Source organism: Salmo salar, chromosome ssa03 (assembly GCF_905237065.1).
Source record: "Salmo salar chromosome ssa03, Ssal_v3.1, whole genome shotgun sequence".
In the NCBI taxonomy this organism is placed as follows: domain Eukaryota; kingdom Metazoa; phylum Chordata; class Actinopteri; order Salmoniformes; family Salmonidae; genus Salmo; species Salmo salar.
Genome location: NC_059444.1, coordinates 69,848,660 through 69,875,861, shown reverse-complemented (window position 1 = coordinate 69,875,861; position 27,202 = coordinate 69,848,660). Strand labels below are relative to the sequence as shown.

Genomic DNA, 27,202 nt, shown 5'->3' with positions numbered 1-27,202 from the left:
TAAAGCACAATGGTGGGGGGAATTATGCGTGGCATTTGCCAGTGTCACACATTTGTTCAGTGAACGTACACGTCTCAATATTGTACAATTTATTTCGTACGTTATTCTCTATTTTTATTGTAGGCCGACAGTGCTGTCGTTGCGTATAGGGACTTGCTTACATTGTCCAGTTTGTGCGAGCATTTGTCGGCCTTGAGATATTAATTTAGTGTCAGGTGCGGTAAATTGATGCATCTGTCTCATTCGAATGGTTCATTGCATAATGTTGGGGGCAGGTGCGCCCGCGGCTTTCCTACTGAATGATAAAGGTTGCTGAAAGGGTTACGGTTTGGGAGGCTGCGCTGTGCGAGATTTCTTGATCATACGAGGCATGCTTTCGCTTCCGGGCGAGCGGTCAGAGATGTTACAGAGCGCACGGTGAACATCCACAACGATAGACCGAGCATCGATGCTTCGTGCAGGCAGGATGGAAGAGTTTGTTACGGAGGAAGATGAGCCATGGTACGACCAACGGGATTTGGAGCAGGGTGAGTAGACTGACACACCATTTGTTGTTACTTTGTGGTCGTTGTGGTTATGTTTGTTGCAGGTTTTGTTTAGCCTTGTATGCGAATCGTTCCGATACAATAAAAATTGTCCCAGCAGAAAACAGCTGATGCTGGCTACCGACCTCATCGCTGTCATTTAATGCAACAACCTGAAGATGTCTCAAAGGATGCTATTGACCCTTCAAGAAAATAAGACAATATTATTGACATTAATTTTAAGAATTCATGACATGTTCTGCAATTTTGGCTCGATATACAAGCGTGCGTGTCTGGAATGGACTACTGTCTTAATTGTCGATATTATCCTTGATATGATCAAACTGAGATTTTGTGATGGCCCTCATGCACTTTCAAGACAGACCCCCATCACCCAAAGTCCCGTACATTTGAGAACGAGGCGTGGGTTCTATCGAAATTCTGCTGCAGGTTTCACCTGTCAGTCCATGTTACACTCTGTTATTCTCTCCTCTGTGTGTGTTGCTCTCTCTGACACACACAGGCCTACTTCCATTTCTCTCATTTCCACCTCTGTGTATAGGCACTGCTCTAGACTTCCCCTTTATCCATTATTTGCCAATTATTCTGATCTTGTCAGTGACGTGCGTGTTCTCAGAATAACCCTGCTGTTTTGTCTGACTTCACCCTCCATCTCTCACATCATATATGATGAACGGTCACGTGCCAACCCTCTGCCCTCGGTTATTTTCCTCAAGTCACCAAAATGCTGAGTCGTGGTTCTCTCTTGCATGGGGATGTGCCGGTGAGGTATTCGGTGATGGAGCCTGACATCAGGCTGACAGACCGAGAGAGGATTTAAAACAAGTGGGATATTCAGGGAGACAACTGGTTGACATTTGCATTAATCTGTGGAATTTTGAACAAAGATTCTATGCAGTTGCAGTCTCTGAGTGAGGGAAATGTCAGTTCTGTCTTTTATAATTTATTACTGGCTAGACTGAAGACACAGGACATTTACTAACCTCATGTCTGTGCTCTGATAAAACATGGGGCTCAACAATGGAGACGCTCCCAAAGAATCTATGTTTCGAGATGCTTGAAAAGGCACATAATACACGCAACCTTTTCCAGTCTGATAATATCCCCCCTATAGAGTGACACACCCCTTTTGTGTATCTTCCTCAATTGTTTGATTTAGTTAACTCAATTGGACCCCATCGTCTGTCTCTTCCTCCACTAATGGCTAGATAGATATAGATGAGGGCCTGTGTAGTCTCTGCTCTCACTCCCTGTGTATTGATCTGGCAGAGCAGTGTCTCCCACCTCTGGTCTTATCCCCATATTTTGAAACAGAACGGGAAAGAAGCAATTGTTTTAGCATTTTAAATGTCCCACAAATTATGATATAGGTCAAAGCTGTATTTTTCCTAGCAATCATTCATTTTAAAGGGTAAGGTTGGTATATTACGATAGTAGGCGGTGTGAGTTCCAGATGGCGTGATGAGGTACAGTTGGAATCGGAAGTTCACATACACTTAGGTTGGAGTCATTAAAACTTGTTTTTCAACCACTCCACAAATGTATTGTTAACAAACTATATAGTTTTGACAAGTCGGTTAGGACATCTACTTTGTGCATGACACAAATAATTTTTTACAACAATTGTTTAGACAGATTATTTCCCTTATAATTCACTGAATTACAATTCCAGTGGGTCAGAAGTTTACATACACTAAATTGACTGTGCCTTTAAACAGCTTGGAAAATTCCAGAAAATTATGTCATGGCTTTAGAAGCTTCTGATAGACTAATTGACATAATTTGAGTCAATTGGAGGTGTACCTGTGGATGTATTTCAAGGCCTACCTTAAAACTCAGTGCCTCTTTGCTTGACATCATGGGGAAATCAGCCAAGACCTAAGAAAACATTTTTTAGTCCTCCACAAGTCTGGTTAATCCTTGGGAACAATTTCCAAACGCCTGAAGGTACCACGTTCATCTGTACAAACAATAGTACGCAAGTATAAACACCATGGGACCACGCAGCCGTCATACCGCTCAGGAAGGAGACGTGTTCTGTCTCCTAGAGATGAACGTACTTTGGTGCGAAAAGTGCAAATCAATCCCAGAACAACAGCAAAGGACCTTGTGAAGATGCTGGAGGAAACAGGCACAAAATGTCTATATCCACAGTAAAACGAGTCCTATATCGACAACCTGAAAGACCGCTCAGCAAGAAAGAAGCCACTGTTCCAAAACCACCACAAAAAAGCCAGACTACGGTTTGCAATTACACATGGGGACAAAGATCGTACTTTTTGGAGAAATGTCCTCTGGTCTGATGAAACAAAAACAGAACTGTTTGGCCATAATGACCATCGTTATGTTTTGAGGAAAAAAGGGGAGGCTTGCAAGCCGAAGAACACCATCCCAACCATGAAGCACGGGGGTGGCAGCATCATGTTGTGGGCGGGCTTTGCTGCAAGACGGACAGGTGCACTTCACAAAATAGATGGCATCATGAGGTAGGAAAAGTATGTGGATATATTGAAGCTCAAGACATCAGTCAGGAAGTTAAAGCTTGGTCGCAAATGGGTCTTCCAAATGGACAATGACCCCAAGCATACTTCCAAAGTTATGGCTTAAGGACAACAAAGTCAAGGTATTGGAGTGGCCATCACAAAGCCCTGACCTCAATCCCATAGAAAATTTGATCCTAACTGACCTAAGACTGGGAATTGTTAGTCTGATTAAATGTCAGGAATTGTGAAACTGAGTTGAAATGTATTTGGCTAAGGTGTATGTAAACTTCCGACTTCAACTGTATGTACAGTGTATGTCCTTCCATAGCCCAGGCCTAGCCTTGTCCTCCACATCACCCCATCGACCGATGACACAGAGAATAAAACAGCTTTGCGTCTCATCAGTGTTTCCCTGGTCAGGGTTTGGGAACCAGGTGGGTCCTGCTGTTCTGCAGCCAGCAGCAGGCTCAATCTCATCTCACAAGCGTTATTGAAAATGGAGAGTTGAAGCATTAAGCCCAGCTGAATGATCTGATTAGGGGGGCCCCCAGACATGGCCTCTCAGGCTTGGATCAGAGATTTCAGCCTGGGGCTAGAGAGATTTGAGGCAGCCCTGCATGTAAAATTGTAATAGTACAGTTTTAGCATGCTGTTCCAACCAATGTGTCATATTGTATTTGCTATGGTCTATTTCCACTCACTTTCACAGAGTGAATATGTGATTATTATGTAAGTGATCTGTATTCAGGGCTGCTCACCTATTGCCCTCAGTGGTCATAATCATCAGCTCAACATGTGTATCCTGTCTGTCCAGATGGTAGGGTATGATGTCGTAGTTGTAGCAGCTGGTGCAATGTGGTTGTGATGTGCTTCACTAGATGCTATATGAGTTATACACATCCGAGGGCATAAGGATGATGCATAGCCACACGTGCAGAAGGCTGCAGTGCACATGAGCTGTGTGTGCCAAGGTTGCCATGGGGAGATGTCAGTTTGACAGTGTCATTGCTTTGTCCTGTTACAATTCTTATGTTATTCACTTGTATTCAATGAAGTGGGTACATGATTTCTCCTATTTACCGGGATGTCTCTTGCCCTCTCTGCAAATGTAGATTCTCATCTGTTTGCCTGCGCAAACAATTGTTGTGCGGCAGCGTTTTGATAGAGGCACAACCATAAGATTACATAACTTTTAAGCTTCAGACAATGTGTACCAGGCACTTTTGTGTTGGTCACATAGCGTCTGTGTTGTAGTGATTTATTTGGAATGCTTGCTCTATTGTCTCACACACACAAGAGCTGGTACTGTTTATAATACAGACCCTTATCACTCTTCTAGTTCTCTCTGTTATCTGTCCATTGTGTTAAAACAGGAAGATATGGTAGCCTACAGATGAGCTAATTACATTTTTAGGTACAGTACCAGTCAAAGGTTTGGGCACACCTACTCATTCAGGGGTTTTTCTTTATTTTTACTATTTTCTACATTATAGAATAATAGTGAAGACATCAAAACTATGGAATCATATAGCCACTTTGTCTTGACAGCTTCGCACACTTGGCATTCCCTCAACCAGCTTCACCTGGAATGCTTTTCCAACAGTCTTGAAGGAGTTCCCACATCTGCTGAGCACTTGTTGGCTGCTTTTCCTTCACTCTGCGGTCCAACTCATCCCTAACCATCTCAATTGGGTTGAGGTTGGGTAATTGTGGAGGCCAGGTCATCTGATGCAGCACTCCATCACTCTCCTTCTTGGTCACATAGCCCTTACACAGCCTGGAGGTGTTTTGGATCATTGTCCTGTTGAAAAACAAATGATAGTCCCACTAACCGCAAACCAGATGGGATGGCGTATCGCTGTAGTCATGCTGGTTAAGTGTGCCTTGAATTCTAAATAAATCACTGACAGTGTCACCAGCAAAGCACACCCACACCACCTCCTCCTCCATGCTTCATGGTGGGAACCACACATGCGGAGATTATCCGTTCACCTACTCTGCGTCACACAAAGACACAGCGGTTGGAAACAAAAATCTCAAATTTGGACTCATCAGACCAAAGGACAGATTTCCACTGGTCTAATGCTCGTGTTTCTTGGCCCAAGCAAGTTTTCTTATTGGTGTCCTTTAGTAGTGATTTTCTTTGCAGCAATTTGACCATGAAGGCCTGATTTCACGCAGTCTACTCTGAATAGTTGATGTTGAGATGTGTTACTTGAACTCTGAAGCATTTATTTGGGCTGCAATCTGAGGTGCAGTTAACTCTAATGAGCTTATCCTTTGCAGCAGAGGTAACTCTGGGTCTTCCTTTCCTGTGGCAGTCCTCATGAGAGCTAGTTTCATCATATTGCTTGATGGTTTTTGTGACTGCACTTGAAACTTTCAAAGTCCTAGACATTTTCCGGATTGAATGACCTTCATGTCTTAAAGTAATGGACTGTCATTTCTCTTTTCTTATTTGAGCTGTTCTTTCCATAATTTGGACTTAGCCATATTTGGTAAAAGACCATCTTCTGTATACCACCCCTACCTTGTCATAACACAACTGATTGGCTCAAACGCATTAAGAAGGAAAAATTCCACAAATGAACTTTTAACAAGGCACACCTGTTAATTGAAATGCATTCCAGGTGTGTACCTCATGAAGTTGGTTGAGGGAATGCCAAGCGTGTGCAAAGCTGTCATCAAGGGTGGCTACAATAAAGAATATCAAATATAAAATATCTTTTGATTTCTTTAACACTTTTTTTTTTTTTGGTTACTACATGATTCCAAATGTGTTACTTCATAGTATTTGATGTCTTCACTATTATTCTACAATGTAGAACATTGTACAAATAAAGAAAAACCCTTGAATGAGTAGGTGTGTCCAAACTTTTGACTGGTACTGTACGTGTTGAAGAAGGGCCTCTTGTCCTCTGCCTCTGTCCCTTTTTGAATTGTTAGCTCCTGTTGCCGTTCATTGCATTATCTCTGACACACACACACACACACACACACACAGCTACTGCTCAAGACAGCCATACTATAATTCAACTCATGTTCCTTAGATGTGTACTGTGCAGCAGCAGCATGGTTTTCCCCACTGTTGTGTTCCTGTTAGTGCTGACACCATGCACTTTGTTGATTTAAAATGCTGCATTCATGTTCCGTAATGGAGGTAAATTGTTCTCAGTTTAACACCCCCTCTCCTCCTCCCACTGTACTGTCATGGTCTCTGAGTAGTGGGGCAGGCATGTTGGAGCCAGCACAGCTCCCCTCCTCATCCTTACTCTCAGTCCAAGTAGGCCTCGTCACTGCAGCACCCGATGAATAATGGATCCATCAAGCTGCTGGTGGAAACCAAGTGGCTCCGTGCCCTTAGCCCTCCCAGGTCTAAAATGGGATCTTGTTTGTATGTGTGTTTTATTTGTGGAAATGTCTGTCAAAGCAGATTGAGAGCAAAGAGCATAGATGTGCTGGAGTTGATTGGTTTCTGGGGAAAATGTTAAACAATCTTGTTGTGACAATAAATATGTTTGTGTAGCAACCAGTGCAGCTAAAACCTTTACGCTTGTATGTACAGACTGTACAGCCGCTCTTCTTTTTTGATTGGGGTTATAAGAAGAGCGATATCTCTGTCATTCTGACCAGGAGTAATAGTAAATGTGTTCTGAGATGACCTGTGTAATCCAGACAGAGCCTGCGCTAACTCGGTTTTCTCCCTTATCCTCCTCCTTTCCCCTGCAGTCAGACTCCATTTTCTTGAGCTCATCTTGGCAGAGATCACAGAAGCTGGTCTTAATCAGAGAAGATGGAGGATTACATTTTTTTTTTTACTCCAGCAGGGGAATTGAATGAGGGGATTTTCTCTCTATTGCTCGTTCTTGTTGAATTTGAAATGAGGGGGCAAAGTCTTAAATTCATCCCTTTTTAAGGAAAGCCAGAAAGCATTGCATTAATGGAGTTAACAGTCTATAATGATCCAATGCAACACTTGAACTGAGCTGGGCTAATGCCGCAACTACCAATATTACTGGCGGATGAAATGTGAATGAAGAGTTAAAATAGTTGATTTATTTTAATTAATTTTTTTCCCCAGACCAGTACTCTCACCACTCTCTCTCGTCCTCCTCTCTGTCCCCTCTCACAGATCTGCACCTGGCAGCTGAGCTGGGGAAGACCCTTTTGGAGCGCAACAAGGAGCTGGAGGACTCCCTACAACAGATGTACATCAACAATGAGGAACAGGTGCAGGAGATCGAGGTATAGCATCATACCACTTTGGCACCACTTTCACTAACTATGTGTGAGCGTGTGTACATGTCATGATTGATGTTGATGTCATGAATGATCCTGCAAAGTGCCCTGGCCATCTTCTGAAAACATCTGAAACCCTACCTCTTCAAACAGTATCTTAAATAATCCTCATCACCTTGACCCCCCCCCCCCCCACTTGACCCCTCCCTCCTTTCTAGCTCTGAGTCTACTGAGAGCTACTTTATTGAGGAAAAATGTACTTTCAATGCCTTTATGTGGTTGTCCCACCTAGCTATCTGAAGATGACTGCACTAACTGTAAGTTGCTCTGGATAAGAGCGTCTGCTAAATGACTAAAATGTAAAAATACAATTAAATGTTGAATTGCTGAGAGGCCATATTGTCAAGCATGGCATCGGACTGGTATGTTAGCTGGAGTGTGTGGGTTTTTAAACTACTGACTGTGCACTTCATGATCCTGCAAAGTGGCTCTTCTCTCTAGGCAAGCACAATTACATTCTCCTTGACGCGCCATCAAGCCAATTAAACCCTGCAGAGCTCTGATAGGAGAGGAGCAGAGTGCAGCTGCATGGGAGAGCGAGAGCGTGTGTGTTCACTTAGTGTGCAGCTGTGCGCTGTGTGGGAGAGGGGACTCCTCTGAGCCAGACCTGCCACCTCATTAGACAAAAGACTGGCTTCCTTATTAGGCAACAACAAAGCTGATGGCTGAATCAACCAATCACACACTTTAATCTTCTGGAGAAGAATAAAGTTGATCCACACTTGTTTGTGTAGACAGGAATTAGGAAACTGTGATGCTATTTTGCTTAACCATCATGGAATCCTGTCATGTCTATGTGACGGATTTAAAACTGTACAGAAGTGTCTGGCATTGGGTGTATCTCAATAGTCTAAAATGGCTTCCTCTCCATCTGCACTGATGTAACATATAGATGTCCAGTTATTTTATATCTGTTTTTAGACTCTTTAAATTGTCTCCCTGTAAGGTCCATGTCTTCATTCACATCTATTCCCCCTGCAGTACCTGTCCAAGCAGCTGGAGATGCTGAGGGAGATGAACGAGCAGCATGCTAAGGTCTACGAGCAGCTAGACGTGACGGCCAGAGAGCTGGAGATCACCAATGAGAAACTGGTTATAGAGAGCAAGGCCTCGCAGCAGAAGATAGACAGGTGAGGGTTGTTCTAGCTGCTATGATCTACAATATGAGTATTCACTCTATGTAAGACTGTACCATGACCTCTTTCTTCATGGTGTTTATACCAAGGATTTCTAAGAAATATTTGGGTTAAGAGTTAACAAGCTTAGTTCTTGAATGGTTCCTACTGTTCAGAGTAAATAAATGTCTCACCGTTTTTGTAACACAGGCTCAGTATAGTCACGGTACATTATGTTGTGATGTAAATAAGATTTAGTCCACTTTCCTGTGTGCGCGCGCTTTCAGGTTGACTGTTACCATGGAGACACTGCAGGCTCAGGTGGATACCATGACAGCTCGTGTGGAGGAACTACGTACACTAGAGGAGCTGAGGGTCCACAGAGAGAAGCGGGAGCGACGCAAGACTGTCCACTCCTTCCCCTGCCTTAAAGAACTCTGCACTGCACCAAAGTACAGTAAAGAGCAATGCTCTATGTAGTCTCACTCAAAAGTCCAAAGTACTGTATGTGAAGTATGCTAATATGCTTAGTACATTTGCCAAATGACCTGAATGTATGGTGTTCAGATTACATAAGAATGTAATCTCCCTGCTGTATCCTTGTGCTCCTCTGTGTGGTGTATCGCTCTTCAGGTATGAGGATGGCTTCCTGGTGGCCAACCCCGGCAGTGTGGACCTGGTGTCTGAGCGTGAGCGCCGGCCCCTGGACGAGGAGAACGAGCGTCTTAAGGGTGTGGTCTCCTCCCTGAGGTCCGCCATGGTGGCAGAACGGGGCCGGAGGGAGGGGGCAGAGAGGGAGTGCACAGCTGTGCTGGAGGAGTTTGAGCTTATGGAACAACGCCTCCTGGGGGCTGAGGGCTGCCAGCTGCGAGTGCAGGAGCTGGAGGCAGAGCTACAGGAGATGCAGCAGCTGAGGAGGTCCCGGGTCTGTCTGTTGGATGAGGGTCTGGAGCAGACCCTACTCAGCAATGCCCCTGAGACCGACACACCCGAGGAGGGACCGGGGCAAAAGGAGGGAGGGGAGGGGACGGGGGAGTCCGGGGGGACAGGAGGAGGAGGGCAGCAGGGAGGCCCCGTGAGGAAGAGCTGCAGCGACACGGCGCTCAACGCCATCTCGGCCTGCGACGCCTCTGGCAGGCGACAGGGCAGCTACGCAATCCACGCCAACGGTGTGCGCAAGCGGGGCATGTCCATCCTGAGGGAAGTGGATGAGCAGTACCACGCCCTGCTGGAGAAATACGAAGAGCTGCTGGGGAAGTGCCGGCGCCACGAGGAGAGCATGTGCCACGCGGGGGTGCAGACGTCACGCCCTGTCTCTAGAGACCCCTCCATGAAGGACTACGGCATGGCCACGCCCGGCCCCTCAGCCATGGCTGCTGCACCCACCACCCCGCCCCAGACCCCCTCCACCCCAGAGGCCCTGGAGGGCATCAGCCGGCAGGTAGACCAGGTGGACAAGAGGCTGGGCCAGAACACCCCAGAGTACAAGGCCCTGTTCAAAGAGATCTTCTCCCGCCTGCAGAAGACCAAGAGTGAAGTGAACTCCACCAAGGGAGTCCCCAAGGGTAGGAAGTCCCCAAGGGTAGGAAGTCCTAAGGGAAAAAAGTCCAAAGACAAATGAGCAGCCTTTGTGATACTACTGAACATGACCTCTCCTGGTACTACTGAACATGACCTCTCCTGGTACTACTGAACATGACCTCTCCTGGTACTACTGAACATGCACTGAAATGGGTACAAAAGCCACAGTTTTCTTTTTCTTAATTTGTTTCTCTTTGTTTGACCGTGTTTGTTCAAAGTGGTCACTTGATGTCTTAATGACAGGTTACCTGTACTTCTGCACTGGGGAACTGATAGTCTACGGTGGATGATCCCCTCCGCTGTTATATCCATCTCTCTGGATACTGCCACGTTTTATCCATCTCTCTGGATACTGCCACGTTTTATCCATATCTCTGGATACTGCCACATTTCACCCATCCCAATATGAATGAATTGTACATCTGACGACATTCATCATCTGGGTAGATGAAATGCCTTGATTCTTGACCTAACTTAAGATCATTTATGACAACCTAGTCGTGCACTAAAACCTGTTTGGCCCGTCTTTGGTCAAGACAATCCAGTACAATGTTTAAATGACTGAGCGTGTATACTGAGACTGCACTAATTCTATTTAAAATGTATAAATAATTGCCATGTAATGTTTTTGATGGCGGACAATGAATAACATGTGCAGAGCTATTCATAAAATGTGTTTTAAAAAAACAATCTAGTTAAATATTCCTGATGTTCTCAATGAATAACACTGTTGCCTTAACATCGTAGGCTTCACATATGCATCTATCCAACATATACATTGGTTTTGAAATCAGTAGACTTCAATTGAGGGAGACCATGGTACTCAAGGAAGTAGTAACTTGTTCTAAAATACTGTAAAACTATATCAGTGTATTGGTGAATTTACCTTTTGTAAAAGGATTCTCAAGATGGATATGATAATGTTGTCTAAGCTAGAGAACTGAGGACCTCCTGATGATGCACTGTGTAGAAATTGAACTCTCAACCACACTTGACTAAGCTACTGTAACTATGTGCTCTCTAAGCACTGACTCAGACCATGGGTACATCTCCATGACTGCTTATTTCAAGTACACAAGGGGCTCTAGCTGCCCTCTTATCAGTACTTTGGTTTTTCATTTTAATATTTTCCTTGTTCTTTTCTGCTCTTCATTGTGTACAAACTTCATGTGATCTGGTCTTCTATACATTGGTAGAAGACCATCTAAATGTCTAACATTTGTTCTGTTCAATGAGAAAGGTTGTTGGTGTGTTAGATGGAGCATGCATGATAGACGGGTAAAGATGCTTTACAGAACGTTGTACTTTAGAGCTGGATCAATAAGAGAACAGTGTAAAAAGTAACATGACTTTATTGATTAAAGACCATGACCTCCAGTCTGAAGACTTTGACAGGTGAACAGTATTCTCCAGGTGGCACAGAGGGTTACAAAGAATCAAAACCATACTGAAACAATGATCCAGTGAAACCATACAAAGCCTGAGCCCAACATCCCAAGTTATGACGTTGAAAAATGGAGTGTAGAAAAATAACATGGTTTTGTAGTAGGTCTTGGCTGTTCTTGTTGAAACTCTGGGTCTGTGCACAAGTTAGACCTGACCTAAAACATCAGGGCCAACGTTCAAATAACTATTTGATGTTGAGCTCCCATTCTGAAAGTCAGACCTTAGCAGAGAGCAGCTGGTGGTTGTAAAGGCTAGAGGGACAGCCAGTTTTGGTAATCCTGGAGTTGATTCATCCTGGAGTTGATTCATACTCGAGGTGAGCGGATTAACAAGCCTTGTGTGACATTCCTCTCTGCTCACAAGGGCCACCAGCAAGGCCCCATATCTGAGACGCTACAGTAATGGAGTTAGTGACTGGAAGAAGGTCTGCTTAGAGGGCATTTGACATAGAGCTAATTTCTTAGTTGTCAACAAAACCAGGTTCTTTATATCAACGTAAACACATTCACATCAGGATCAGCACTAAAGGTGGTCCACGTTGAGACCACCTGATGTGGTGAGAAGGGAAGGGAGCAGCGATGGCTGCTGTTCACTTTCATGGTCTACTTCTACTGGCTAATCTGGAAAGGTAGTACAAGCATCTCAATGGTCTGTCTGAGCATCTGTTAGCACCTGCACTCAGCCTATAACTCAAACCCTGTAGGAGGCTCTCGTAACAATCTGACAGTTCTGTTCTGAAGGCAAATGGCTCTTTGTGATCATTTCTTTCATCGTTAGTTCTACAGGAATCCTCTTTAAGGCCACATGGCTGCTGAATGAACTAGGTAGGGAGGTGAAAACCCTGATCAGGAAGAGGCACACTTGCACCTTCAGCAGGTGGTCAGAGTGCCTCTGGTGGACTGCCGGTAAGTGCTGTTCATGCCACCTCTTAACGGTTAGGAATTCACACTAGTTCCAGAATAAACTAATTGTGTGGACTGGTACATATAATCTGCTCAAAGGCTTTCCACTGACAGAGGGCAACATCCCCAACAAAGAGTACAGAGTGTGGACCTACCACAGCCTTTAACACACAGCAACACCTTTACAAGGCAGATCATGGTTGTATAAAACAATCAGCAGGAAGGGGGGTAAAAAGGAGTGTAAGAGATGAAGGGGAAAGGATGGAATTCACACAGTTGATTATGACATCCATATCAAGAGCATTAACAAATCAATCTTTCATTTAAAAAAAACAAACATTTATATACAAACTAACCAAAACAAATTCATGATTGTGCACATGATTTGCTTTCTCCACATATTCAATACTCAGCATCACAAGGAGTGTGTGAGGGGGGGGTGAATGGCATGTCAATGTAATTGGAATGAAACTACTGCAGGGATTGGCGTGGACGAGAGAGCAATTTGCCTTATCACTTATCACATAATTATGAATTCAAAATAATGGAGGGGGAATAAGAAGAGGGGGATGGGGAAGAATTAAGTCGACAGGGACTCAGTCTTTCCACTCTTTCTTGATGTTAAGGTTCCACTCCCAGGAGAGGTGGTCGTGCTTATCGTCATCAGTGAACTTGGACTTGATGTTGTAGGTGCCGCGGGCCAGCATGCCTTTAGGGGCCTCCTCCAGAGGGGTCAGGAACTCGTACTCTGCCGGCCGCGGCCCGTAGCTCCCCACCATGTAGTCTGACTTGTCAACTACACAGAGAGACAGGAAAGAGAGAAGGGGCTTAGATTTATTTTCCAAAGTTGCCTCTTGACAAAAACAGGCCACTTCTCTGTGTCATCAAATACAAATACTATGGCCACTCCGGAACTATTAACAAGTCATTTAATGACCGTCTAGGAATGCCAATGTAAATACCTCATCTACTAACTTGACCTAATTACTGTGTGCACAGGCAAATAGTCACCGGAGTTGACCAAGCCACTCCCAACATCGGATACATCCCTAACCCCTGTCTCCAATGCACTTGTTGTGGATATCTGAGATAATTGGATAAGTATAAGCAATATGGTCATATCCCCATGTTGTCCTCTAGATGGAAGGTACACTATATTGCTTAACCTTATCTGGCCTTCTCAAATCCTCACAGTAGACAGAGCAAGAAAATGAAACAGCAGAACTTACCCTTGACTCCTTTCCTGTAGGTCTGCTGGGCATACTTCAGTCCTGACACAATCTCCTTGTTGACCTGCAGACAGAGACAACAGTCAGTGATGAGGTCACATCCTCTTTCCACATCCACCATTCGGATAAGACAGCAGCCCTTTCATGATAGGACATGGTGTGTATTCAGCTTACAATTGAATTTCAATGTCCAAAATAGCTTGATAGCGGCCAAGCTGACACTGGTCATGTTAGTTGGATTGGATAAACAGCCATAACACATTGTTGAAAAAGGCCAGGCTCATTCACCTTGAAGCTGATCTTTATCTTGTACTCCACGCCTTCCTTCAGGACAAAGGACTGTTTCTTAAAGGACTCCAGGTCTCCTGAGGCGGTCGAGCAGAGAGAAAGAGGCGGCCAGACCACAGAAAGAGAATGTCAGAGACCCTCAGGCAGAGTGAATGCAGGAGGAGTCTATAATTTTGTTCCAATATATGCAATGTGCAAAGTTCTCCCCTGGAAGTAATCTTGTTAGACTGGATAGGTGAAAGGTGTTAGATCAATCTTTAAAATGCAAGCACAAAAGCAGGATTTCCTAAGCATTCCAACAGGGTTGTAGCCTGCTATTATAGTGTCCACTAGATGGCGCTTCCCTGTATGTGAGCATCTCTATGTTCCTGGTTTCTTCCCTGTAGGTGGCAGAAGAGTCTCAAACCAGCAGAAGAAATGCCTCATTAACTCGAATAATAAAACCAATCCATTAGGAATGGCCCATGGAATTTGCCTGATATGTCTACTGGAAAACGTATGTTTGTAAACCATAGGTGGCCAGGTGTTGCAGCTGCTATGAGGCAATGTCTTTTGTCCCCCCAATGGTAAGCTTTAGTTCCACCCTCACACATTCATATGGAAAATATTACATGTGCTCACTACAAAGGCTTCTTTTCACACTAAAACACATTAGAAGTCTTTCAATATGGAGCCTTTTCTCAAAAAGTGCACCTCAGCGATTCATAAACACACCCTCCAAATACCAGTACAACCACTGTGCTGCTCTACTCACCCTGTAGGTCAAGGGTCAGGGGCAGCGGCGCCGTCTCACACATCAGGGTCAAGCGTGTCACCTGGACATTGGGAGCGTTGGGGTCTAGAAAAAATAAAACAAAGCAAAGTACAAAAATGTAAAAATAGTTAATGGTAAGCACAAAAAACATTGACTATTATAAGCAGTGCATGTTTAATTATTTAGAGTCTAAGACATTGGGGGGTTAAGATGCTCATACTATGGATCATTTAGCTATTTGATTTAGAATTTTAGGACCCCTAATTTTTTTAAATAAAATATTGATTTTGGCCTTTAATACTATAGCCCATAGAAACGCATTGAATAACACATTCATGAATGGAAAAAAAGGTCAGTCAAAAACAAAATCCTAAGAAATAAGGTTTTAAAGTCCTAGATCTAGGAGATATAAAAACTCTGGAAATATTTTTTTTTACATATTTAACCACTTTTTTGGGTAGGCACAAAACTACCATACTTCCATTTGTTTTTAAAACCAGTGACACAAAATGGAGAATCTCCCCTTTCAATGGCTCCCGAGTGGCGCAGCGGTCTAAGGCACTGCATCTCAGTGCTAGAGGCATCACTACAGACCTTGGTTTGATTCCAGGCTGTATCACAACCGGCCGTGATTGGGAGTCCCATAGGGCGGTGCACAATTGGCCCAGCGTCGTCTGGGTTTGGCCGGGGTAGGCCATCATTGTAAATAAGAATTTGTTCTTAACTGACTTGCCTAGTTAAAAAATAAACAAATAAATAGAGTGGTCATAATAGTTTCTAGGTCAAACCGTTCCGACACTACAGATATTTAACGTGAGAAGACCAATTTTCAGGATGTCTCATGGTCTGACAAACACTGTTCTAGCTGTGCCAACTTTCAGATGCGGAAGTACGACATCGGAGGATGTGGTGGATTGAGATGCATACAAATGCAAAAAAAATAACTTGTCTCTAGGTTAATTTGACTGATTTTGATGGGGATTTTTTTGTTATGCAACTTAGATTGGTGCACCGGTGCGTCAATAAACTCAAGGGGGTTAAGTCAATAGGCTGAAGTAGAGAACTACTGCAGTTCATAAAGAACAGTTCAACTGTGAATAATGACATTTGCAACAGATGGAAGTGAGTATCAGACATAAAACAATGTGAAACTATTTCTACCAGCGATCAGTGGTTCATCACAGTCTTTGATACCGCAGCTCTAACTAAAGCCCAGTTAGTTGGCCTCCTTTCCAGTCAGCAGCCTGTATCTTGCCAGCATGCATCTTGCCAACCTGTATCTTGCCAGCCTGTATCTAGCTCACAGACTGTTGCAGGTGTTACCCCCCCATCTGAGGGGGGAGGGGTAATTGTCACTGCTGTACCCACTGAGCACCAAGACTGCCAGCCTGTTGCCCTCTCCCACCCTCTCTTATGGTATTTGCAAACTCATTCAATTAAATCCCTGAAAAGAAATCCTGCTGAAGGACTTGAAAGTAGGAGGGGATTATAAGAAAATAAACAGAGATGGTTGTACGAGATGTGCATTGTGGATGTGGGTTTGTTTGTTAATCAGGTCGAGAGGGAGAGAGAGAAACAGTCTGCAGGGCTGGTGTGTCCAAATTGCATGAGTGTGTCTGCAGTGTGTATGTGTCTCTACAATGTGTGTAGTTGGAGCAGCAACACAAACCTGCAGCCGCGGCGGCGTTCCCCAGCAGGGCCTCCTTGTACTTGCGCAGGCTCTCGTCGTCCTTGTCCAGCTCCTGGATCTCCTGCAGACTCTTCTGAGCGGGGGGCTTGTAGTTGACCCCACCCTCCGCTTGCTCGTTGGCCGCGGCGATGGCCGCCAGCTGTTCCGGGGTGGGATCCTGCTCTGCCATAGTCTACTGAGAGCGAGAGAGATATACACAGGTCAGGAGGTTTGGTCCAATACGTTGAAAATAGATCAATAAACTGCAAGGCAAAACACTGAAAAACACTGCTGTTGCGTAGTGAGCACAAAACACTTAAAAACCCTCCAAGGCAATGTCTTACCGAAAAATGTTAAATCCTTGATTTAGTTACATCGCAGGTGGACTAGATTAAAAACAGCACCCTTGAGCGTACTCCCTGAATACCTTGTCAGGGTGAAAAATGTGTCCTCCCTACAGTACCTCAACTTGAGGTAAACCACTGGTCTGAAATGACTGAATTGGTAAAATGTGTGTAGTAGAGACCTCACATGCTACCAACTGATGAATCTAATGATTGGTTACTTTTACAAGGGAGGGAGCAGGTAAGGATGTTGTATTTCCAAACTATTCAAGCAGGGCCAGAGTTTGAATGATGGTAGCAGCAAAGATGGTTTAGTATGAACCAATAGGAATCCCAGATCACGCTTGTAGGCGATGTCATGGCGACGTTGGCTAGCTGAGCTCATGTGCAGAAATACATCATCAGGTCTAGCGGTCGTCTCACGCCGAACTGCAGGCCGTCAAATCAAAGGCACTCCTTTCATTTAAAGTTGTTTTTGACAAAAATGAAAACGTGTCACTTTGTTGAGTAATAACATGTTTCTCGAAAATAAACAACTAAGGAATCAATTTTGCACTTCTCAAACTCTGGTCTGGCCTCCAGTCTGCTTCGCATGGGTTCCCGGAAGTCTTGCGATATTGGGCATCTGGGTTTAGAAACTCTGTGGCAGTCAACACGCCACTTCCCAGATGCTCATTAGGATCCTTTAAATACATCTGATTTGCATGCAGTGTGAGGCAGGCACCAGGTTAATAGTGTCCTGGTAGATGATTATGGATTTACATCCTTCTCTCATTGCACTTTGACCTCAGCAGCCTCCTTGCTGCTCTGAAACAATACCCAATCACACACACAGAGCCAGGGCATGTGACTGAGCCTAACCAGAGCCTTCTATTGCGATAAAGATCTCTGGGGGTGACTCACACGTCCTGGCTTGGACTACATTGGACACAGTCCCAGTATGGAGGTAAGACCAGAGGGGCCAGCGCTGTACACGCGGGGGGGAACCACGGAGGGCTGGTTGGTCAAAAAGCAGAGCTTTATCTCAACTCAAACCCTCTCCCTCCCTCCTCTACCACGATGTAGTGAGCTACAGTCAAGCTTCTGTGGATCAAGCAGATAACAACATGCTAATGTGGGGAGCAGCACCCAGCTGCACTGCATTACCAGTCAACATCAATTAGGGTCTGGGGAGAGTGATGCTACGCAGGAATCAGGACAATGATATTAGGGGAAGGGTCCTCTTGCCAGAGAGGTGGGTGTCGTGAGGAGAGAGCTGCGAGTGTTGAAATCAACCTTTCCCCCCAGATAGGGAGGGGATACCTAGTCACTTGCAAAACAGAATGCATTCAACTGAAATGTGACTTCCGCATTTAACCCAACCCCTCTTAATCAGAGAGGTGCGGGGGGGCTGCCTTAATCAACATCCCTGTCATCGGCGTCCAGGAGCAGTTGTTGTTGGGGGTTAACTGCCTTGCTCAAGGGCAGAAAAGCAGATTTGTCCACCTTGCCAGCGACATTTCGGTTACTGGCCCAAAGCTCTTAACCTCTAGGCCAGGGGCTCACTTTTTTACTCAGGCCCCCTTCCAACATTGGGGGACATTCTACACATTTTGTCATGGGGTACATAAATGTTGTTGCAGTTTTAAAGCTAATGTTCTTGCAATTCTATACATTTTGCCATATCTAATGTTTATTCATGTGTTATTTGAGTGACTCAAACATTGCAACAAAATCTATGTGCTATAAAATCTTTAGCCGACATGGCCTAGTTGATCTTCGGACATTTCTGACAAGTTATAAATAGCTCTCTAAGGTCTACAATGACTGAGGAAAACTGATGATACACTAATCAATTTCAAAAATCGCACCTTGTGCATTCTACTATTACAGCTTTCAAAAAGCCGGACAGAGTTTTTCTTTGGGGGGGGGGTGTGTGTCCTTGCCCCACAGTTTGGGAACCACCGCGCTAGAGGCCTACGTCTACCCTACATGTCTAAATGTATATGTCTAGCTGGTGTAATACCTCTGCTATACTGCTACACCAAGGTGATTTCATAACACTGATGCTCTATGCTTTCTGTCTTCTTAGAAGACTGTCTTTGTCCTTGGGTAACGCCTCAATTTCATAACACTGATGCTCTATGCTTTCTGTCTTCCTTCATGAAGACTGTCCTCCTTGTTCCTTGTGGTATTGTGAGTGATTGGCACAGAACGCCTCTCTGTATCCGTGTGCACACCACAGACAGTCAGCAGTGCAGTCTTCAGTGGTAGCAGTTCAGCGTGATGGCGCCAACGCCACGCTGCATTTTCTACCGATGCATTAGTGATTTACTGCAGTACTGCATCTAATACTTTAAAAGGTTCACTTTACCACAGACTAATATTTTTTCCCCCACAGCAATAAATGACAGGCCTATTCCTTCTCTGGGTAAAAATCTTAAACTCTCCACCGACAGGGCAGGTCAAGGCTACTTCTAGTGCTTTTATCAGCTTACTGTACTTTGTTAAGTGGAATTTCAACTGAGAGACTGTAAATCCATTGACTCTATGTGTTACTGGGGAACTGACACAAGCTGGCCCCAATTACATTGCAACAAAGCAAATCAACTCGGAGAAAAAGCTAATCAACTTGGCCTGTGCTGTAGCACTGTGTAATTACACCGTAATACACAATTGTGTATTAGTGTAATACAATCAATTAACTGAGCAACATTGAGTATCTCTGACGAATTGTAAAACAGAAAATGGCAAGAGCAAGAATACTACTTTGACAAAGGGCACTGGCAGACCTCCACTGACACCACAGAACAATGCCAGTATGTTTGTGGATGTCAGTCAGTTCACAGGAAACCACCTAACCAACAATGAGACAGGAAGCCTAGACTATGCTATATATCACACACTGTCATGCTCATGCAGCAGTCGAGTTTGAAACATACTTGTTCAAGGACCGTAGTAGCTCACACATTCCAATATAACGAGAGAAACCTTAGGCCCATAACAATAGTAGAACAACATTCCATAACAAAACAGGCTTGTGCTCTAAAAAGCCACGTGGAACACCTCGAGGGAAGAGCAATGTGTGAAATATGTTATTATTGGGCTACACACAAACATGCACTGCAAAGAGAGAAAAAAACAAGTTCAACATTGATGTTGTGCCATGAGCAAGGCTCCAGATGTTGAACACAGATGCCGGTATTACCTTGGTGACATAACACACCATAAAATCACAGCTCAACATGCAATCCCAGCAATAGTACATTAAAATCACACCACTGCAAACAAGGGCTCCTGCCTGGCTCTCAAACCTCTCACCACACTAACCAGTTCCACCCCCCTCCTCGCTCTGTAATCCTCTCCCTCCCTCTGCTTTGCATAGCGCCTGACATACACAGCTGGACCTGCACCAAGCAGGAAAAGGGAGCACATTGTACCCTTTTCCCCCCCAAACAGGGCCTCTCCACGTTCTCATTAAAGCAGAAATTCCTGTTCTGTTAGCAGAATGTGTATTTTGGTAGCTCAGCTGTGCAAATGTGTGCGAAGTTGGCGAAATAGTGAGAAGGACTTGTTGTTAGGAGTGGGAGGATGGGACCAGATTCAAGGATATTGTGCCATCTTTCTCACGTCATCTCTATTCATTTGGCAGTCGCTCCTCCTCATGTGCTAGCCTAGATCCAGACCTGAGCCTTGGTGGACTGCCGCTACATACCGAGCTGTCCCCCAGGATTGGTGTGGTGATAAATGAGAGGGACATACTTTAGGAGTGCTATATTTCTCTACTGCTAACGCACACCACAACACAGCCCCTCATGACTGGCCTACTGTTGGGTCAAGCGGCTACAGCTGGAGGGGATGTGTGCTTCAGAATAAGTGGATCGATAAAAAGAGGGGGTGAGGTGGGGGACATCAGGAAATAGTGACAAACAAGAGGGTGAAAAACAAAAAGCATACTGTTGAGAGTACTAGGATGGGAGTCAGGGTGGCTAGAGTTTTAAAAAAAATTATCATGACAACCTTAAAGAAATACATATTTTAGTAGAAAGTTACAACGGATGTGAGGCAGGCACCCTCCGAGCAGTGACCCACTTCAGTCTCACACGTTTATCAGTGTGGCCATTGCTTGGCATGACTGCCTAATGCCCATAGGTAAATAAGTAGACTATAAACCCTGTTCAGTAGTTGGCAGCCATCTCATTCTCAACACAGTTTGGCTTCCATAGAATAAGGTATTGGAGCACATTCAGTTTCTGGCTTGACCTACCACGTCAAGATAATGATTCATATGTGATCTTCACTAAGCACGAAATGGATGATTGGGTCAATTATAGGTCCATTGAGCTCAATGAAATAGATTAGGCCAAGTTTCAACAATAACATAAGTCCCAATACACATTTTTCCACCAGCTGACATGGCACAAATACTGACTGACTACAGAAATAAATAGGCCTTGTTCACTCGTCACTGCTAAGTGACATGTTTTGGTATAACTGAGGTATAAATTCAGGTAGTGATCGGCTTATGTGTCAACATTGAACCCCTCACACTGGTTCTTACCATTGGCAGCTAAATAAATACCACTAGCTTTAATTGGAGGATTATCCCCATTTGATCAGGTTCAGGAATAGTCATCCAAGCACTCTGGTTTCTAGAGTAGCTGACACCCAGATTAGGGCTGTTCCTTAGTAACAATTCGAGCAGTAAGATTATTGGGACAGAGATTACTGCTAATAAGGCATTGGGGAATAGCAAAGGGGAAGTGTTTGGTGGTGTCAGTGGTGACACATCAAGAGGATTCCACTGACAAACCTCTTTGGTGTCCTCTAGCGATTCAAGGGTCTTCATTACCAAATTGAACAAGGGCGAGACGCCTCCTGAGTTGATGAAAATTAGAGGTTGACCGATTATGATTTTTCAACGCTGATACCGATTATTTGAGGGCCAACAGCCGATGCCGATTAATCAGCCGATTTTTTTAAACATTTTATTATTTTACAATTACAACAATACTGAATGAACACTTATTTTAACTTAATATAATACATCAATAAAATCAATTTAGCCTCAAATAAATAATGAAACATGTTCAATTTGGTTTAAATAATGCAAAACAAAGTGTTGGAGAAGAAAGTAAAAGTGCAATATGTGCCATGTAAGAAAGCTAACGTTTAAGTGCCTTGCTCAGAACATGAGAACATATGAAAGCTGGTGGTTCCTTTTAACATGAGTCTTCAATATTCCCAGGTAAGAAGTTTTAGGTTGTAGTTATTATAGGACTATTTCTCTCTATACGATTTGTATTTCATATAGCTTTGACTATTGGATGTTCTTATAGGCACTTTAGTATTGCCAGTGTAACAGTATAGCTTCCGTCTCTCTCCTCGCTCCTACCTGGGCTCGAACCAGGAACACATCGACAACAGCCACCCTCGAAGCAGCGTTACCCATGTAGAGGAAGGGGAACAACTACGCCAAGTCTCAGAGCGAGTGACGTTTGAAACGCTATTAGCGCGCACCTGATAACTAGCTACCCATTTCACATCGGTTACACCAGCCTCCTCTTGGGAGTTGATAGGCTTGAATTCATAAACAGCGCAATGCTTGAAGCACAGCGAAGGGCTGCTGGCAAAACGCATGAAAGTGCTGTTTGAATGAATGCTTATGAGCCTGCTGGTGCCTACCACCGCTCAGTCAGACTGCTCTATCAAATCATAGACTTAATTATAATATAATTAACACACAGAAATACGAGCCTTAGGTCATTAATATGGTCGAATCCGGAAACTATCATCTCGAAAACAAAACGTTTTTTTTTTCTTTCAGTGAAATACGGAACCGTTCCGTATTTTATCTAACGGGTGGCATCCCTAAGTCTAAATATTCCTGTTACATTGCACAACCTTCAATGTTATGTCATAATTACGTAAAATTCTGCCAAATTAGTTCGCAATGAGCCAGGAGGCCCAAACTGTTGCATATACCCTGACTCTGCGTGCAATGAACGCTAGAGATGTGACACAATTTCATGTTAGCAGGCAATATTAACTAAATATGCAGATTTAAAAATATATACTTGTGTATTGATTTTTAAAAAAGGTATTGATGTTTATGGTTAGGTACATTGGTGCAACGACAGTGCTTTTTTCGCAAATGCGCTGGTTAAATCGTCACCCGTTTGTCGAAGTAGACTGTGATTCAATGAGAAATTAACAGGCACCGCATCGATTATATGCAACGCAGGACATGTTAGATAAACTAGTAATATCATCAACCATGTGTAGTTAACTAGTGATTATGTTAAGATTGATATCTTATAAAAAACTACGTTTAATGCTAGCTAGCAACTTACCTTGGCTTCTTGCTGCCCTCGCGTAACAGGTAGTCAGCCTGCCATGCAGGCTCCTCGTAGAGTGCAATGTAAGGTAGGTGGTTAGAGCGTTGGACTAGTAACCAAGGTTGCAAAAACGAATCCCCCCTGAACAAGGCAGTTAACCCCCGTTCCTAGGCCGTCATTGAAAATAAGAATGTGTTCTTAATCTGACTTGCCTAGTTAAATAAAGGTATAAAAAATAATTATAATAATAATAAATAAATAGGCTAATCGATTGTTATGAAAACTTGAAATCGGCCCTAATTAATTGGCCATTCCGATTAATCGGTCGACCTCTAATGAAAATGGCTAAAGACATTGTGGTTGATGGAGGAGGCTTTCTGTAAGCAGGACACAAACATAAAGAAGTTCAGCACAGGTCAGAGTTGGAGGGGAAAGTGATAGGAACTCAAAGAACTCAAAGGAACCTTAAGTTCCTCTTTTCCTTCAAAGTTAGTTCAGTTTAATTTTTAAATCCTTTTTACTCTGACTCCTAATGTCACACACAAAACATCTATGGCTAGTTTGATCCTCTCTGTTCTGTCTCCCTTCCTGTCATAGACCTAGCTGTGAGAGTGAACTTTAGCATTTCTCCCTTTCCTCCCCACAGGATGCCCTGTTTCATGTGTCCTTGTGATGTAGCTTTGTGACGCCCTTCTAGACTTATGTGCCATTCACCAGAGTGCTTGACTTCCTTATGCTCTGCAGCACTTTTGTCAACTATGATTGCACGTTTCCTTCGTGTTCTGCCGACAACATGACTCACATCCGCCAGTTAGAGAAGAGAACTGTGTTTAACCACATAATGTTGGACTGCACTTAAACACACATGGTAATGCAAAAGGCTTCTAAATGATCCCCTTGACTTCCCCTGTAAGCCTTTCTCCACCTGACGTAAACCCCATTGCAGTCTTGATTTGTTAACAGGTATTCAGGTAAGCAACGCTGGCTTGATGTTATGTCAACAGACACACGCTGGGCTGCTGCACAAAGCAGAGGATGCAGCACTAAATGCAGAACAGTGCCTTCAGGAAGGAGGATTGTGCCTGGCAGCGCTGATGCAATGCAGGAAGCACTCATTTCCACAGAGTGAGACATGAATAAACAGAGCAGAGAGGACTCAAAATTGAGGAAGTAGCAGACGAAAGAGAAAAATATATTCTACCTCAAGGGGGAAAACTAGAACAAATATGGTCTGAGCATTAAAAATAGCCGGTCTGAGAAATCACTCTGTATAGACACAGCAGGAAGCTGAGAGTGAATGGAAGTGCCAAGGTGCCAGCTGAAAGGTCAGGGCTCTCTCCCTGCACGGTGGGGGGGCTTAGCGAGTAGCGACACATGCCCAGATTATGTCTGCCTCCCTTGGTAACAACAAGGCAACAGCATCCACTATGGACAGTAATAAGCCCACTGTTGTATGGTGGCTCCATTCAGTTGGGATTTTTAATGTGGTGTCATTGACAGAGCAATGACCTGATGATGGGTGGTAAACTTGATGGCAGTAGTCATGTGGTCTGAGGAACATCTCAACATCCGCAACAAGAAACAGAAAAGTATGCACAGTGTAACGTTTGCCCTCTGGTAGATGATAGCAATGACTAAATAAGGACATATCCAGCATGAAGGGAAGCCATTTCCTTTTGAATGAGGTGTATGTGAAGGCTGATATCCCCTGGGGGACATTTGGGGGTTGTGTGCTCTGTTGTTCAGTCTAAGCCACAGTACAATGAGGAGGAACAGCAGAAGAGAAGAGCTAATCTTTAACACTGCTGTATGTGTAGAGATGCTGGACAGTGTCCTTGTTTCTAGTCCCTTGCGAGTTACAGCAAAAACAGAAGGGACTGATGTGCCACTTAAAGGCAGAAACAGGACAGATAGCCAACTGGCTCTGAGAGAAAAGGAGTCACCATCAGGCCTGGTTCTTGTCATGACAGGCTATAGGAGGGGGTGGAATGTGTGGGAGGCGTCATTAAATGCCTCCATACCTCCATTGTGGCGAGTTGTCTTTATGTACACTGTGTGCTACATATTGTAGGCCATCAGATGGTGCTGTGCTCAGCCCTGAATTTAATCTCCTTTGGTTTGCTACAATTTCCCCAGCCAGATCCCCTCCCTTAATGCAGAGTGACAGGGAAGTAGAGACAAGGAGAGAGAAGCGTAGTGATTACCCACAGCCATGTAGCTTATCCTGTAATGGAGGTTAGAAATCAGCTTGGAGAGAGATGGACGCTTGCTCACTTTTAAGAAGAAATATAGCTGTGCATCTTGATCAAAAATCAGGTTAAGATTAGTTCCTGGAATCATGTGGAGTAATGTCCAAGGCATGTGGTTGTCAAATGAGAAGTTAACAGTTACATATCAATCCAAAGGCAGGAAAATTCTCTAAAAAGTGCTATTAAATAACATAGCATAGAAAACATGAAGCCAATTATAGTTGAATGGGGTGTACTGAAAAACATCACATCAGAGATTTCAAATCTCTAGTCCTACTCAAAACAAAAAAAGCCTGTAGAAAAACAGCATTCCGGATGAGAAAGCTATGGTGGTTGCAGTGGTGAGCTACCATTGATTGGATAGTGGTAAAGGGGACAGATGCCCAAAGTATCCCTATGAATCAATACCCCCTCCCCTCTCTCCATTGCCACAAACTGACAGGGAAATACAAAATGTCACATGAACTGAATAACAGACTAGTGAAGCCCTAAGGCTGAAAATATGAAGACGCTATTTGGCTTGAAGTGTATACGAATTAAGTCAACATTACATGTCCCTGGTCCTCTGGAAAGATAAATATTAATATGTAGAGTTATTGTTTTATTCCTGTTGCATAGAACATTGTAAGCTTGTTGAGTTAACAATAACAAGGCTAGGGGACCTTTGAGCTGCTGAACATCCAGCAGATACTATAGTGTTCTTATGTAGGTCGATATGCGCAACAATTGGAGTAGTCTGGCTGTTGAACTTTTAGTATGTTTGCTTTACTTTACAGATACTAGAAATCGTTTTACTTACAGTGAGTGAACTGCCTGTAAATGGATAATACTAGGAGGAAAGAGTTAAGTTTGGTGAAGACCTAAGACTCGCCCTGGCCTACTCTCCAACAGAAGGAACTAGAACTCTACCGCGCCATTCGTCAGAAACAGGAAGGAAAGGGAGGCTTCACGTTCGGGAAAAAGCCAGCCCTCGTAGTTTTGCAAGCATGTCACCGCCAGTCTATCGGGTTACTGGGCCTAATGATTTTCAGAAAAGATGCACACGTTTGTATGCCACAAAAACACGTCGTAACAGATAGGCTGACTGGGTTTAAAAGTTGCATTATTTGAAGTGTGCCCTCCTGGATCCGTCTGTCAAATCCGAATTTCACTAGGCCTATTTTAAATACACATCTGTAAGAAACTCACTTTCAGAGAGGGTATATAAATAATATTTGTAGCAATTTACAGGATTCGCTCATTCCCTTCAATCAAGTTTAAGAAAAACATGTTCAATTATGAATCACCGCGGGAAATGAACTTGCATTCCAGGAAGTGTCAACTGCTGACAGAACGTGAGCAACTTTCATGAGATGAAAAGTTAGCCTATACATACCCATTCATTGGGTCTGATCAAACAAGTAACTTTTTTCCCCTTGAATAGTGTTGTTTTGAAATTCATTTAATGACTTGCTTTGAAATTCATTTAATGACTTGTTTAGTCAACAGGATCTAATCACAGATCAATTTAGTGGATATTCACAAGGATAGCCTACCCCAATGGAAAGAGAAATTATCACTGTATAATTAAACTGGCAGTAACCACAGAGCAAACATCAGTGATAACAGTTCCTGGTCTGCGTCACATTTAAAATGAGTAATCTACGCTAGTCGAATGAACCTAGACATCATGAAGTTGCTAGTTAACATGTAACAAGTTGCACGAATAACCAGAGCTTGCGACTTTGTACTACCAAAAATGAACATACAAATGAGCTATCCGCGTTTTAGCTTAAATGTATAGACAAATGTTTGAAAAGTTGATCAAATATTTTCTCGGACCTTACCGTTATGCTGCTGCTACGCTGGAGTACGCGCCACTGAATGGCGAGGAGGGAGCAGCTAAAATCAAACGCACAGCACGCTTCCGGGAATATTGACTCACTACAAAAGCTGTCCGAACGTAGGCGGGCGCTCAGCAACAAGCCTGGTGTAAAGTGCA

At 43.8% G+C, this 27,202-nt stretch overlaps 2 protein-coding genes across 3 annotated transcripts; one reads left to right on the top strand and one right to left on the bottom strand.

Annotated features, from left to right (window-relative positions):
* The first annotated feature begins 79 nt into the window (after positions 1–79).
* On the top strand, positions 80–11,407 carry LOC106601417 (cerebellar degeneration-related protein 2-like). Its single transcript, XM_014193623.2, has 5 exons — positions 80–527; positions 7,161–7,273; positions 8,309–8,457; positions 8,730–8,894; positions 9,076–11,407. The coding sequence occupies exons 1-5, from the start codon at positions 449–451 to the stop codon at positions 10,061–10,063; spliced, it is 1,494 nt and encodes a 497-aa protein (XP_014049098.1). The 5' UTR covers positions 80–448; the 3' UTR covers positions 10,064–11,407.
* On the bottom strand, positions 11,358–27,201 carry LOC106601413 (rho GDP-dissociation inhibitor 1). Of its 2 annotated transcripts, none has more exons than XM_045715214.1 (6): positions 27,048–27,201; positions 16,312–16,507; positions 14,643–14,726; positions 13,889–13,965; positions 13,601–13,664; positions 11,358–13,167 (listed from the first exon to the last, which is right to left on the bottom strand). In XM_045715214.1, the coding sequence occupies exons 2-6, from the start codon at positions 16,499–16,501 to the stop codon at positions 12,968–12,970; spliced, it is 615 nt and encodes a 204-aa protein (XP_045571170.1). In that variant the 5' UTR covers positions 16,502–16,507; positions 27,048–27,201; the 3' UTR covers positions 11,358–12,967. The 2 variants fall into 2 exon arrangements, with proteins under 2 accessions (XP_045571170.1, XP_045571171.1); XM_045715215.1 differs by having other exon boundaries at positions 16,312–16,504; positions 27,048–27,195.
* Position 27,202: the final 1 nt, after the last annotated feature.